We start from the raw sequence: 16,226 nt of genomic DNA on the forward strand, positions 1-16,226 counted from the left end.
GAGAGATTCATGAGCCTGATTTTTTTCCATGTACTGATGGCAGCTAATCAAAATTAACATAGTCTATGCCTACTTCAAAAGAGCTGTCTATTAGAAATAGGGACACCGACTTCAATTCTGAGCCCAAATTAAAAACAAAAGCAAAAACAAAACAACAACAAAAAACATAAATAGGAACAAAACTCCTGTACGTAAATAACTCTATTTCTGTAGACCTTAAGTTAGTTCATCCAAACACCACTTCATCTCAGACTGTAGTTATGAATTTACACCTTCGACAGACTGTTTTCTAAACTTCATACATACCAAATCTTAAAAAACAAGTTAAATCATTTCATAAGAATTCCTTCAAATAAAAAAAAAGAAGAAGAAGAAATATAGATAGAATTCCAAATGGCAATATAACATCTGGAAAATAGCACTTTAAATAGTTGGAAGTATGGCAAATTTTTCATGTAATTTGACACTACCTTTTGAAGGTTAATTAAGTCAATATTTTGGACACTATGCCAAAGGTAATGGGAATTGTCGAGGGTGGGAAACAAGCTCCAAGGTTCAGCACTTGGCTCTGTGTTTTCGTATGCATGCTGCTTCTCTTTGCTTCCTAGTGACTTCACTATATTACAGGCTTTGACTTTTCTCGCCGACTGCAAATGAACTCTTTATAAGAAGTGCAGGCTGAAGCATGCTCTTAGCTTAAAGACAAATGGTGCAGATATTGGGCCATTGAGGAGAGGGCTCTCATCAACCTCTGGTTTCAACACCACATTCTGTGTGCTTACTGAGCAGACCTTGGTGCCAAGACACCTGAGGACTTGCTCAAAATGTGATGATGGTAAGGGGCCCTCAAGGATATTGGAAAGAATGATCTCGGGCATGCCTTTGTCTCATATCTATTTTAAGAAGCCCTATTTGCCATCCTTTAGTCAGGGAACATAATTATGGTACTAAAGCTATCTACAGTCATGATATTCCTTCATTGTAATGTAATAAAGTGCAAAAATCATGTCTTGACCTGCTCAGGTAAGGTAAGCCTTGTATGTTAACGTCACTTCTAATCCCAGAACTAGAATCTGAGGCAAGAGAATTGTTTTGAGGTTAAGGCCAATCTAGGCTACCTAGTGAGTTTAAAAACAGCTTATGGGCATGTCCCACGAAAGCCTTCACTTACCAGGAAACTGGGACAGAGGGGAGGACATCCTATTGGGCCTCTAGATGAGAGAAGCATGGGAGAATAGCCAAGTAGAAGGATCCAGAGGGTCCTAGAAACCTACAAGTAGAACATTATGACAGGCAGATTTGGGCCCAGGGGTCCTGCTCAAACTAAGGCACCAGCCAAAGACAATACAGGCGGTAAATTTTAAACCCCTACCCAGATCTAGCCAACAGTCAGAACATTCTCCACAGTTGAGTGGAGAGTGGGATATGACTTTCTCACATACTCTGGTACCTCACATTTGACCATGTCCCCCGAAGGGGGAGACCTGGTGGCACTCAGAGGAAGGACAGCAGGTTACCAAGAAGAGACTTGATACCCTATGAGCATATACAGGGGGAGGTAATTCCCCTCAGGAACAGTCATAGAGGAGGGGAATGGGGGGAAAATGGGAGGGAGGGAAGAATGGGAGGATACAAGGGATGGGATAACCATTGAGATGTAACAGGAATAAATTAATAAAAAATTTAAAATAAATAAATAAATAATAAAAAAAAGTAAAAAATAAAAGCAGGTTGATCTTCAAAGTAAGATATTATTTGAAGAAACCAAAAGAGAAAAAAGTAGAGATCATTGCAAATTGATTGAAACAAAGGGTTCAAGTTTGAATATGGTCAACATCCCGTGCTTTCTGGTGGGACTGACTTCATTTGATACAGTCTACATTACAAACCCTATCAGCTAATTCTGTGGTAAGAACTAAGCATGATATGTTCTTTAAAAATCAATTTAGCAAGGCTGGACTTTAATGTCACTGAGTGACAGTGAGGGATGACTTCTTCTAGTGATGCTTATTATTCAATAGTGTTTAAAGATAAGAGTTGGGTCAAATCATAAATTGTTCTAATGGCTCTGTGACCGTACATCTCTAAAGCATGCTATAAGTATTATTTTTCTATTAAAAATTTAAAGCCAATTGAATAACCACATGCAATGGAAAGAAAACACAGCTTCTCAGAAATATGCACATTATTTTCAGAAGCCAATATCAGAAACGAAAAATGGGGTCAAGCATCACCGTGGCACTAGGAGTGACTTCTATTCACAGCAATTTCTGATGTACAATCTCTTCTCTCTTTGATGCAGGTAGAAGAAAATAATAAGAATGGCCGCCCCTGCCTATGACTGTATTTATTATTAAACATTTTTAATAATAGGAATAGTAACTGGTGTTCTAAACAGTCAGCTCTATGTATATCATAAACTGATTTTTAAGCCTCTTATATTATAACCTCACAATTTCAGTCTTGCTTTGCATTTTGATACATTTTAAAGAGCTAGTCCAATTAACAGGGTTACTAAAATTACTTTCACCTCTAGAATTTATTTTGAGCAGACAAATGGAAGAGGCAGCAAAAGCTTTCACTTGACTTACGTCTCATACAGATGAGAAAGAAATAAGTCCCCTTGCTGTCAATCCTTAGTTAAAATGAATCACCATTTTAACTGAGACTTTTTTTCTTCATGATTTAAATAACAAAATGAAACAAAATGGGAGTTAAAAAAAACTTTTCAATTCAGAAATCTTGATTACAGTTTTACTTTTTATATGTGAAGATACCCAGAGTGAAAACTTATCATTTCATCCAGTGTTTTTTTTTTTTTTTTTTTTTGGATGATGGCTAGAGGAAAGCAAGAAAGATAAGTGCATGAAACTGAATTCATTATACATGTAAGAAATGCATAATTTACATATAATCCTGCATATATAAGCTATATACATGTGTATACAATGTATATACACATATAATAGTGCTAGGTATGTTTGTACACACAATTGCCGGATTTACATGGGTTATTGCTCTGAATGCTTTTAAAGGCCTGTAATACATCAGACAGAACATGTATGCAATGAATTCATTTGTAGGTATGTTATGTTCACCTGAAATTTTATAGTTGAGGAATTTGAGTTGAGTATGAGTTACAAATGTGTATATTCAATCACTTGAGTTGAATAATCTTTATACCATCATTTCTCTGAACAGTGAGTTTCCTTGTTGTGAGCCTGTCAGACACACCTTCTGTGGGATTTTATGGATTTTCCCTTCATCAAGGTCATTTGGAAGAAGCCCAAATTTATTGGTGTGGACAACATAATGGGGAAGGACAAGTGTGTGTAAATACTGGGTTTACACTGAGTGAGTCTAAGGCTACACTAAGATGGCTGAAGGAGCATTTTTCTGCCACAGCAGCACTGTGACTTACAGAACCCTAAACACAAACAGAGATTCTCCTAAGATGACAAAACTTCCAAACTAAAATTTCCAAGTAAAAAATGAAAATTTCCAAATCAGTCATTAAGCTTACTTTGTTATTTTCTCTCTGAACTTTTATTAAAAATATTGTATTCACCATCCTATTTTAAATAATTTTGCAATTTGATAAAATAATATCTTTCTAGTCAAAATATAAAAGCATCTACATAAATAATTCCATATAGTGATATATAACATTTGAAAACTATTTTGAATTAAACTGACCATCTGCAAAAGCTTCACACTAATCACGTCAGAGCTGAAGGGACATCACAATGCATTGTCATTTCCAAACACTATTATTGTAATTGCTAATAAAATTAATAATGAATAAAAGCAGCAAATATGTGTCAGACCTTGGTCAATCTCAGCAGCAGGACATTGCTGTGAAGGGAATTAGTCATCTATTTTGTAATAAAATGACAATGTTGACTTAATAATAAATATGAAGCAGATATTAATCCATCTTTATATTAATATGAATGGAATTCAGTGGAAATAGTATCTGTTGTTATAATCAGATTGTTAACTCAATTTTAGTGCCAAATTAAAATATGTGGCTGAGCCAGGGGTTAGAAAACTCCATGAAAGCAAAATATTGTCCTTCAAATACAAAATGACACTCTCATATAAATTTGTTCTCACTAAACAATTAAAAATTTTCTTCATTCAAGGGTGAAATTTAAGATAAGACAGTCTCACTTCAATATATGACAAAGAAAATAGAAACATTACATCTATCAAGATATATTCTAATTTGATTAGGTTTATGGAGACTCATTTTCCAATGTCAAAAGCACCAGGGTCCTTAGGGATGACATGTAACGTGATATGTTTAATATTCTGTGTTCCATGGATGTATGGTTTTTAGGAAGGCGTTATTAGTTTACAAAGGATCTATGTTTTCACTCTTATTTCTTCTGTTCACCAGACTGATTGATTAGGAACAAATGGAAGGTTAAAAGTCACTGTAGTTCCACAGACTTCCCAAGTCAGGTTGTAAAAAACCTGTAAGAACAGTACTGTTATTTTGTTCTAAAAATATCAGTAAAGAGGAGAAGCTAGAAAGAATACGGATGCTGAGATAACTGGAGAAGGTGACCTGCGGGAAATCTTAGCAAAAAGCCGTCTGTTTTGTGACGTGTGCAACTCTCCCGACTAAGGAGCACTTCATTTCGACATTTTACTTAAAAAGACAGTAGTTAGTTTTATGGACTTTCCAAAATAGACTGAATAAATGCAAAGAAACCCTGGAAAGCACATTTTTAGAATGATGTAGCTGTGCGTTTTATCTGTATGCACATCTACTCTGATACTTGTATGCAGTTAATGATTCTATAAACATGTTTTGGATATTCACTCTCCCCTCCCCCCCCCCCCCCCCCATCTTTTAAATACAATGTTTTACTGTATATATCACACAGCCTTGGAAACTGATGATCTATGGGAAAATGACGTAATGTAAGGCCTCAGCGACTGGAGGTGAATTACATTCAGCATGTAATGATGATTTCTAAGGGCAGCTTGAAGGAATGCAAGCCTCACTTCACAATTCAACAGTGGCTGCGCCTGGAGATCGCTGGAGCTCTGTTGCCATCTACTGGTCGACCTGGGTAAGTTCCTCTATCTCTCACGTCTTGCGTTCTAAATTTCAATTTTCTTTGGTTTTGCTCACATGAAAATGGATCATAACTTAAAGCATCTTCAGGTTAACTTTGAAACATCTTTTTAACGTCATACAGAGAAATAAAACTTAATCCGAATCTAACGTCTTATCTCAAGCCTTTCTAAGTCTATTCGAAGTGAATGATTTGGAAAAACAATGTCCAGACAAAAATGACAGTTATCTCATATAACAGATATTCTACAATTTCATTGGCTTGAAGTCCTTGGCTTTTCTGGAGTTTTTCATGTGCGTGGAGAGTGTGGCTGTACCTAAGCTGCTGATGGATCTAATTTTAGTGTTTGTGTTTTATTTAAACGAGAGCTATTTTGTTTCCCTGGTCTTTCATCTTCTGTTTGAGACAAATGGATGCTCAATTATCTAATCGAGATTAATTCTATATTTCTCCCCCCCAGTCACTTTGTTTTCTCGCAGTCACAATCCACCTATGGAACAGTGCCTCACTGAGAAACTGAATTTAAAATTACAACCCATGAAGAACTGAAGTACAGATCAGCATATCCAAGCCCCAATTTAATCCTGATGTGGGATATGGATTATGTATAATAGTATTTATCAATATCACAGTGCATCAAACTTGTTAATCAATTAGCCTTCTGTATATCAAATAAAATAAATATTTTTAAATGGAAGTATGAAAGGAATGGCATAGCTAAATTTTAAATTCAAGCTTTGTATCTTCTATATATAATGTATTATGTTTTTCAAAAAACTTTTTATTAGGAAGCTATACCAGACGCATAATCACTATACAATGATTAAACATTACCTTTACAATTTATAATCACTGAAATTACAGAATAAATATATGCACATTTCTTTTGAATCTTTGTGTGTGAGAGAAAACATTAAAAGTGCTTCCTACAAAGCTGTTAGTGATATATACCCAGTTGCTTTTTTTTTTTAATATCATATATATATATATAAGAAAGTGCAGATGTTCTCAAAAATCTTGGCATCAGGATGAAATGTCACAAGGAGGATATTCAACCCTAGGTGTGTCTCCAGATGTTAAACCAAGAAGCCTTCACTGCAGTGGGATCCAGCCTCGAATGTGACTTTTCCCAGGGTGGTGGGAGATGATGCTGTGAGCTGTACACTAGGAGTGAAGGGCACAGGGAGCTATGTAGAGGAAGAAATAGATCAAACCCGAACTAAGCAGATTAAGTTGCACGGGAGGAGTGTGTGTGTGTGTGGTGTTGTGTGTGTGTGTGTCTACTGCACCCAGTATAAGCTGAGGGACTTAAGTGTATGGAGGGATTTGTTGTGTTCATATGAATATGTGTGTGAGAGACAACATTGTGAGAACATTCGAGCAAGACCCGCCCCTCCCTCCCAGTCCTGCAGTTTTCAAGCATGCAGCAAACTGCATTGTTAATACATGTACAGATTCTGTGCCATGATGGGAAAAGGAGAGAAAGCCGTAAATGCCAACCTTCCCCCTCCCTTTCAAACAAAACTGCAACTAAAGGGAAGAAAAGTTACTGAAAATAAAGACACATTGAATTTTACTCATTTGGGATCAGCACAACGATCCCCGTTATACCCTCACACATGGCACAGTCAAAGTTTCGAGTTTCAGTATAAAAAAATATGGTAACATTTGCTGGCAGAAGTCTGCGAAGGCACTTCATTGATTAATGATCTGAGTATGGCCCTTCCTCAAAATCGCATCTGAGAGGGGGGAGCACACTTCTGTATTCTCTAGTTATCATGCGGTTCAGTTCTGTCCTGGGCAGGGGAAATCGTAAGGGTGGAGTTATTAGGACAAGTATAATGGGAGCCGGGGATATATTTCTTTTTATTTTCCTTTTCTTTTGAAAATCAAAACAAAGCCACTAATTTATTTTCTTCTTTCTGTTAGAACCTGTATGCTGTCTTCTCTAGAACTTCGAGGTAATCCGGCTTAGTTTGAAGTTTGGCCCTTAAGTCGAGGTAATCACTTTTAGGGGTTTGGTGGTCTGTGAAGCCCTTTCCAGCTGAGAAGAGAAGGGTTTCTTTGAGCCTGGCATCTTGCTGTAAGTCTGGGTATTGCATGCCAGGGGGGTGGACGTGAAGTTCCTTTAATTTGGGCACTGTTCCATAGAGACAGTCCACAAATCCCACTGTGCATGGAGCAGGCTGTGGCCTCTCATGGTCTAGTAGCATACTGCCACCGCCACAACCTCCCCCGGGGGGAAACAGCACCACCCCGCCGTTCTTCTCATGGTGGCGGAACCCAGCCAAGTCTCCCCCAGTCCCTCCACCTACACCTGAAACCCCACCAACTCCACCAACTGCCGCGTGGTGAGGGTGAGGGTGGTGATGGTTCATCGTCACTATGGTGTTGAGTTGGGAGTTGGAAACCGCCAGGGCCCACTCCTTCTCTTTTTCCAGCAAGGTCCGGTAGTTACTGTGATTCTCCTTGGGTGTTTCTGCAAACTGCTCACTTCCTAAGAGCACCTCACCCATTCCTGGTGGCTGTGTCCCAGGACCTCCACGTTCTGCAGCTGCTGTTTCCTGGACTGCTGAGGCAGCCACTTCTTCCTCCTCTCGAGGCTTGTAGATAGGGTTGTTACACATCTGGGTAACTGGGTGAGGGATGTACTCGTACACGTGACCCACTGGAGGGGCTTTCTCCGGCGAAGACAGAGTTGGTCGACCTCCCCCTCCATTCCCACTACCACTGCCCCCATTGTCCTCAAAGAGTCGGTGGCATTGCATCTGGATTCCTGTAAGGTCCACACCTTCCTGCCGCTTGCTTCTAAAGGGCAGCTTCTTCCTACGGCGACGGAGCACATAGGCAAAGAGGCCTGCAGCAACAAAGACAGCTGAGAAGAACAGAACCAGCAGGCTGAGAATCAACACGGAAAGTGGCACAGGGCCCCCGGGAGGAGAGAACTCATAAGGTGATGCACTTGTTGGTCCCCCGTTAGGGTGGTAATCTCCAGGCTGGGGTGGAGATGGCCCAAGTGGGGCAATATGCAGCATCTCTGGGCATAAAACTTCCAGCTCAATAGTGCGTACGTCACGGTGGGTGAGGTTCTCGGGGGTCCTACAGAGCACATCACCTACCACACTGACTGAGCTGATGGTTTCGATCCACTGTTTAAAGGGGACCAGGTCACAAGTGCAGTCCCAGGGATTCTCATTGAGATCTATCTGCACAATGGCATTCAAGTGTTCAAGGACGCCAGCCACCGGCAAGTAGAGGAAGTAGTTCTTCCTCAAGTTGAGCCGAGCCAAGGATGTGCCTGCAAAGGCATCAGTTGGCAGGGTCCTCAGCAAGTTATTATTGAGAAATAGCAGCTTCAAGTTGGGCATGAGGCTGAAGGCTGCAGGTTGGATTTCCCGGATGACGTTGAACTCGAAGTACAGGTAATGCAAGCTCTGTAGACCTCGGAACATACCCGGTGTCAGCTTTTCTATGTCATTGCCATTGAGAAAGAGACTCTTCAGGTTGGGCAGATTGATGAAAGCCCCATCTTGGACATAAGAAATGCGGTTGTTCCCCAGGTGCAAGAGATCCAATGAAGAAAAATTCCAAAAATCAGAGCGGTATATCTTCTGAATCAGATTGCTGCTCAGGTACAGCTTCTTGGCATTCAAGGGCCTTGGAAGGAGTTCAGAGATGTTGTTAAATCCTCTTTCTTTGCAGTTGACAGTCAAACCAAGGTCATTGATATGCAAATTGCATGTGCACCCAGTAGGACATATAATAGGAATGGGAGGTCTGGTCTGATAGGGGGCAATGGGAGGTTGATTTGGACCAGGGTATAAAGCCTGGGATGTAGACGGCGGCCTGGGTGTTCTGGGCTGTTTGGTGGGTTTTGGCTGCTTGTTGGAGGACTTATATTCAACAGAAGAAGCAGTAAAATGGACAGAAGACAACATTGAGGAAGGTTTAGTTGGCCAGGCATTCTCCTTGCTTGATGATAAGTGGGGAAGGCCTAGACTGGCCTCCACCTCTGAGTCAGACATCAGCGGGCAGAGCTCTGTCTTCTTGATTTCACGGAGATCCTTCCCGTGAAAATGGAAAGGTGTCTCGCAGGTGATGTCCCCCACCAGGGCTGTGTAAGGAATTCGCTCCAGCCAGCTCTTCAGCTGTACAATCTCACAGGTACAGTTCCAAGGGTTCTCTTCCAGCTGGAGTTCCATTAGGCTTCTGCCAATGTGGTCCAGCATCCCACGGTAGAAGAGCACCTTCAACCTGTTCCCGCGTAGGTCCAGATGGGTTAAAGAAACTGCCTTAAATAAATTGGTTGGAAGCACAGGGATGAGATTATCATTTAAGATTAGAACCCTCAGTTTACTTAGGTTCCGAAATGCCCCGCTCTCTATACGTTTAATGACATTGTAATCTGCCTGGAGGTATTCCAGACTTTCTAAGCCAAGGAAGGTATCATTCCTGAAGACATCTAGTTTGTTCTCGTGGAGATACAGTCTTTTTAAAATCTTAAGGCCATTAAAGCTCCAGTTTGAATGTCCTGCAATGCATTGTTCCCAAGGTTAATGGACACAGCATTATTCAAATGAAGAAAACTATTGGTGTACAATTTTCTCATCGAATTCCTCTGAAGATACAGTTTAAAAGGTCTCGACCAGAACTCAGTAATCTGACTAATGTTTGTAAATCCTTTGCTGTCACAATGTATGTGAAAGAGGCTTTCTTTAACTTCACAGTAGCATGGATCAAAACAGGGCTCATCTATTTCCTCTGAGTCCTCAATCAGGGGAATTGGGGTAGTCCATCCTAGAGCGATTGTGCTTAGAAGAATTATCCACAGCATCCTCCCTCTGTGAAGCATCTCAGCTATGGCTGGCTTCATCATTCGTGGTTGATTATAAAACTGCAACAGAAATAAAGATGCAGATTTTTTAGCTTTTGTACTATTTTAATTGAATCCTACGTCTTTTCTTTTTAAAGAGTGGTATGAAAACATTAGCAGGTATCAAACTGATACTTGAAATGAGGCAGCAACATGTTTAATGTTTAAAGTGTGCCCTGTATTTTCAATTTAAGAGACTCTGACATATTGCAACATGCAATGACATTTTCCTGAACCAAACCCTGTTCAGTGTTATGACAAGAACAAAAGCAACTTGAACTGAATTCCCATAAAACCAACAGAATTGGAATCCTGACTCGGACTTATGCTAATAGACAGGTTTAGCCATAAAGGCAATGACTTAGTCATTATAGTTACTTGCTTCTTTAACCTAAGATTTGTCATTATAATCTTGTTGAAATTCATGAGAGGATTTCCCCCCAATTTTACACATTTATCATTTTAAGAAGACACATGGTATAACCAAAAGATATTAAAGAATATGAAGAAAGGTGAACCTATTGCAAAATATTAGATCTTGAGATGTGAAAAAAATTGTTACAAAAACCATAAGATTTCTTTTAAGAAATCATGAGAAGCTACTTAATTCCCATGTGCCCGCTTCTGTACTCAACCCCTAACCTTTTTTTTTTTTTTCCGCAAGCACAGAAAAAGTAAGTATCCTTTAGTTAAATAAATAATTTCCACATATATTATCATCTGTCTGCTTAGAACATTAGAGTGATGAGATTTTCTGAAGAACAGGCCCATGCAATTGTCAGAGCTAAAGATAGTGACAGCTAAAGGTCGCTAAGCCTGGGAGTGTCTAAAGCAAAAACACTTGCAAGAGCTTAGTTTGGAGTGAGAATCTGTGCCTTGGAGATCAAGTGAGGAACCATAAAAAGCTTTAAGGGGAGGCATCTGCTTAGAGGGGAAATTGGTAGTTAAAGCCTATAATGGGTGGAAACCTCAATTCTTGCTGACGAAATTATCACATGAAATTATCTAGCACGTGAAACATTTTAGAAGAGACATTTATTCTTTCATTGAGAGGAGCTGAATTTAGTGTTCTGTTCTGGAAACGTACAGTGCCTTCATCAAAGGTTTTCTTGCTTTGCTGAGTGTCATCAACATTTGAAACTGTGAACATAAATACATTATAATATTCCAGTTTTATTGCATTGGTATTCTCAAGTCAGTGAAATATCAGTAGGATGTGAATGGTTGATTTTAATCAATAAAAATAAATCAGAGTCTCCAACGTATGTCTTCTTCACACAGGACATGTATATCAAGAAGCTGTTCGTTAATGTGAAAACCAGGGAGCAGAAGGAGGTAATTTATAGGGAAAGTGGGCAGAATTTATCTTTACATTCCACTAGCATATCAGGAACACAGCTGCAAGGAGAAACTCTTGAGAAAGCAAAGTGGAATCTGCCTCCGGCATGTAATAGTCAATTTTTAGAAACAATTAAATGAAAAAGAGACAGAGAAAGCAGATGAGGATTCACTGCAGCATCAGTAAGTCTTCCCTTGGCTTCCTTGTAAACTATTAGACTCTACTTACATTCCTTCTCATCATTTCTAGAAAATGTTTTTCTTGAGTTTTATACCTCTGGGCTTTAGGTAACCAGGCTAAACCAGAAGTCTTTGACTTACCTATTTTGTAGGAGATTTTGATTTGGGTTTTGATTTTTGTTCTCAGCACTGACTATAGAAAAGAATAAACAAAACAAAGCAAAAACTAACCACGAAGGAATCAAAGCTTGAGTTTAAGGATTCTCACTTGTCCAGTCTCCGCTTGCTGAAGCTGAAGCTAGGGAGGCTAAGTAGAGGGGGTAGGCCCTAAAAAATAAATTAAAAAGCCAGCTTGAGACGTGCTGAGAATGCAATGGACTCTTCAATGGGCTTCTTTAGGATGCAGGACTGGCGCTTGGCACCCTCAATAAAGGAGGGAGGAGATGGGGCTGCAGCAGGCTTCCAGCTCTGCTTCTGCTAAACAAGCGAGAGAGCTGCCTGTGTAGCTGCTCTGTAGCTGTTCTCCTCGGTAACCCTACACCGTTGGGCACCAAGGGGAAGGCATGCTCAAATCACATTGCAGGATTTGGACTTTTTTGCCCTGTATTTTTTGTTTGTTTTTTTAACGTGTGCTGAACAGGCTCCAGCATTTCACGTCGTGAGAGCGGGCTCCAAGAAAGGGAGCACGCTTAGCCTTTGATCGGGAGCGAGCACTAAGAAGCCCTGACTATACAATTGTGTGTGTGTGTGTGTGTGTGTGTGTGTGTGTGTGTGTGTGTGTGTGTGTGTGTCCACAAGTGCGCGCGCATATGCGCGTGCTCGAGGGAGCAAGAAGGGGAGCTAAAAGAAGTAAAACCGTCAGTGGTATAGATGTTCAAAAGAATAAAGCAAAACCGAGAAAAGAGGAGAGCACCTGAAGGAAACATTCCTTTGGGGGAAGGACCTGCGCCAGGCTGGGGTCGAGTTCCAGCCCCTGGACCTTTGCTTTCTAGTTAATCTCTCCGGTGGGGAGAGAGGGTTTGGAACAGGAAACCCTACTTGGAATGAGCCTTTCTTTGTACAGACTTCCCCTTCAGGGGCCAGGATGAGCTAGATACTCAATCCGGCAGGTGGAAGAGCTGAGTCTCCTGCCTCTGCCTAGGTGTCCCAAATAAAAGCTCAAGCATCCTCAGCGACTTGGACAGACTTTCTCCTGCATTTTGCTTCGATCCCTTTGCACCAGAATCAGTTTGTTGCTGCCCAAAGCCTTCGGTTGCCATTGAATCCAACAGCCATGCATTTCTTTCCAACTTTCTGCTCTTCCTTCCTTCCTTTCTCCCATCTTTCCATTCTTGGTTCTCCCTCTCCCTCTCTCCCTCCCTCTCCCTCCCTCCCTCCTTCCCTCCTTCCTTCTCTCTCTATTTCTTCCTCATTCCTTCCCTTTATCATGCTTTCTTCCCATCTACCTCCACTAATTGGGGGTTTGGGGTTCTGGTGATGAAACTTGAATAGCAATGGGGCAATTCACACTCTCTGGAGACCTCAGGGATGGGAGATTTCTGGCATTGGTTTTCTCCTCCTTTACTTCCTCCTGCTGCTCTCTTCTCCTCTTCCATCCTCTTTGTTCCTCTCCCTCTCTCCTCTTTCCTTTCTACTATTCCCAAAAGGTAATAATAATGGGTATCCACATGAGAGGTCACTGAATGAAGATTTGACAGAGCAGAAGCAACCATCTCTCTCCCACAGACTCCCTCTAAAATGAGTTTTCAAAGGCCCTATATGCTAAGAGGGAGCACAAGTTGATGGTGAAACTGGGGAGTGCCAATCAAAGCAGCAAAAGGGTGTGCTAAATGGGAACTGTGCAGTGGGCCCAGAATGCAAGACACCTTCCCCCATCCTATCACTAGGTCTGGGGTTGGGAGGCAGTTTTCTTGGCCACTAAATAGCTGAACTCTCTTGCCAGGGCCTCCAAGTTAGCAGGTGAAGATGATTTCCTTAAGGCATGTTTACAAAACCAAATTGAAGAAGGAGAAGCAGAAGAAGAGGAGGAGGAGGAAGTAGGAGGAGGAAGAGAAGGAGAAGGAGGAGGAAGAAGAGGAGGAGGAGGAGGAAAGAAGAAGAAGAAGAAGAAGAAGAAGAAGAAGAAGAAGAAGAAGAAGAAGGAGTAGGAATGAATTTCTTACCACTTTAAAATCTATTTCATGTAGTTCAGCAAAACGTTCCTTAAAAGTGAGTCGGAGATCTAAATGACAGCTTACATTAAAAACACCCATGCATCTGTCCATTGCCCTACAACAACTAAGATTGGAAACAGCTATCAGATTCAATAAGGAGGCTAGTAGATTCTCAAACATCCTGCACCCTTCACATCCCAGACCCACCCTTTTCTCAGAGAGATCTCCACCTGGAAACAAGCCTGTGCTCAGGACAGAGCACTTCCACCTCCCTCCCCAGTACCCCTAGCCAAGCACCTTGGCCACCCAGCCTGCAAAGACAGCAGCTGTTTCAGGGATCCTGTGAGAAGCCAGGCTCTAATGGAATGAATGGGTAATCAAGAAGCTGTCCTGGGCTTCCCAATCATGGGAAAGGGCCTCTGCAGCCGTGTTCCAGTGGTCTATGGAACTATAGTCCTAAGGGCTGGACTTTGGCCATATCCTAAAGGCCCTTTTCTTTATCTTAGTATAGCATGTCAAAAGCGTTGGAAGGGCTCTGAAAGTTAGGGGATGCTGGGCCCTTGAGCTGGTTTCTTCTGCGTCCTGCTGGGAGCGCAGGCACCATTTATTTGTCCAGAGAAGGACAAGAAGCTCTTTCTACCCAAGGAGCCCTTTCCCACTTGCCCCTCCTCACGGCTCCCCCTTCATTCCAGATCTAAGATTAAATATTCCAATATGGAAGCGAAACGATCTCCCTGGAACAAATAATTAAAATGCTGCATCATTCATTTTCTGAAGAGCTATGAGGCTCTATAGAATCTTTTTTAATCCGCTCCCGGCAGGCGAGGCACAAAACGTGTCTGTTTAGGAAAAAAAGATTATATATATATATATAGATATATATATATAGATATATATATATATATATATATATGCCCGTTTTCCTTCTGTCTCTTAAAATACAACCCAGCGCTCCACGGGGGGAGGGGTTCTCCCCTTGGCCACCTGGCCTATATGTTGGAGTTAAGATTTCTTTCCCCTGAAGAAGGGGTTTGAGGTTATATTAGTCTCCGGAAGCCCCCCTTTTCGCCAATGTCCTTATATCTAGCAGATCCAATTCTTAAAAACAAAAAACAAAAAACCTAGCACCTGTGAGTGTACAAAAAATCCAACGGCCAAAGTCTATGCTTTCTACAGCACACATCCTACATATGAGACACACTGATTTCAATCAGGCAAAGTAGGAACCGATAGCGAGGAATACCTATGGTGCAGAGCGCTCAGGATCTCCGAGGTTCGCTCCGAGGGGCTTCCCAGCGGGAGGGGCAAACTCTCCGCGAGGCTGCATTGTATCCGTCATTCTGTCGTCCAGGAGCTTCCCCTCTTCCAGCCACCAACTTTCAGAAAGGCTACCAAATCACGCTTGTAATCCTTTTAGAGTGGTCAACCTTTGAGATTTAAAGGGAAATGGTCGCTGCATAACGATGGGAGAGCCAGGAGCGCACCCCAGCGCGGTGATGCTGGCGACCATGGGCTCAGGACCACAGCTCTCTGTGCTTGCCCGGGATGGCAAGCAGACTGTATGAGTGTCCCAGGACCAGGATCCTCTGATCGAAATTCTTGGTGCTCTCCCTTCAGTGGCGAGCTCCCTGGTTCCTGGGAGCCCGTGTTCCTTTCTGGATTTCTCTTTCTCTGTATCTCGCTGAAAGATTGTCTCTCTCACAGCGCAATCCCTGCCTGCGGCCTCGGTCTACACGAGGAGATACAGCAAGCCCTTGCCTTTCCCGAGTGTCTTTGCTCTTTGCCCTTTGGATGGGTGGGAGTGGGGGTGGGTGGCATGGAGATGAGAGAAGACAGGGTGGGGAGAGACGGAAAAGAGGCAGGAAGGGGGCGACTAGATCTCAGATCCCAGCATTGGTCAGGTGGCGGGGTGGGGGGTGGGGGTGAGGACACAGATACAACAGTATGGCTGTACACACCACATTGCACTTGGCGTTGGGAAATCTCGGGCAGAACAGGAAGGCGATGCGATCCCGTTGACGGAGGGAGTGTGAGTCCCCTGACAGCCCACCATTCATGCACCCTCACTTCTCCAGCCTGAGGACAGAGGGAGGTGGGCAGAGGAGGGGGGCGAGCATTCCAGGCCAAGGAGACGCTCCCGGCGGCAGCGACTGTGGCGGCGACCGCATCTTTTTAAGACTGACCTGCTTTAAAAGTACCGCTTTGATGGCCTAGGAAATTACTAAAATCAGATTACACATTACTTACCAAATGTCTGCCTCTAACTGGGAGCGCCAGGTCGGGGACTAGAAGGCAATATAGAAAACGCAGGGCTGGAACCCGAATGCAAGCCATCAGCCGCCCCCAAAGCGCACCGAGGGAGCGGCGCTCCGGAGCCCCCAGATCAGCCCATCGCTGGATCCTCCGCCAGCTTGTCCCCCCGCACCCCCGGCCCCTCCTCCGCGCCAACTGTGTAAATCAGCCGCCGCAGTCCTCTCGCCGCGCATCGCAGGCAAATCCCTGCTTAGGAAGCAAGTGATTCTCTCTCTCTCTCTCTCTCCTCTCTCTCTCTCTCTCTCCTCTCTCTATCTCTCTCCCTCTCTCTCTCGCTCC

The 16,226-nt window shown here is 42.4% G+C and overlaps 1 protein-coding gene across 1 annotated transcript; it reads right to left on the bottom strand.

The window, feature by feature from the left end:
* Positions 1-6,469: 6,469 nt before the first annotated feature.
* Positions 6,470-16,048, bottom strand: Slitrk3 (SLIT and NTRK like family member 3). Its single transcript, XM_051157301.1, is given in 3 exon segments — positions 6,470-9,606; positions 9,609-9,984; positions 15,882-16,048. Coding segments are annotated over 3 exon segments (3,054 nt in total). The 5' UTR covers positions 15,969-16,048; the 3' UTR covers positions 6,470-7,015.
* Between the last annotated feature and the right edge of the window lie 178 nt (positions 16,049-16,226).

This window comes from Acomys russatus, chromosome 15, assembly GCF_903995435.1.
Source record: "Acomys russatus chromosome 15, mAcoRus1.1, whole genome shotgun sequence".
NCBI classification, from domain to species: domain Eukaryota; kingdom Metazoa; phylum Chordata; class Mammalia; order Rodentia; family Muridae; genus Acomys; species Acomys russatus.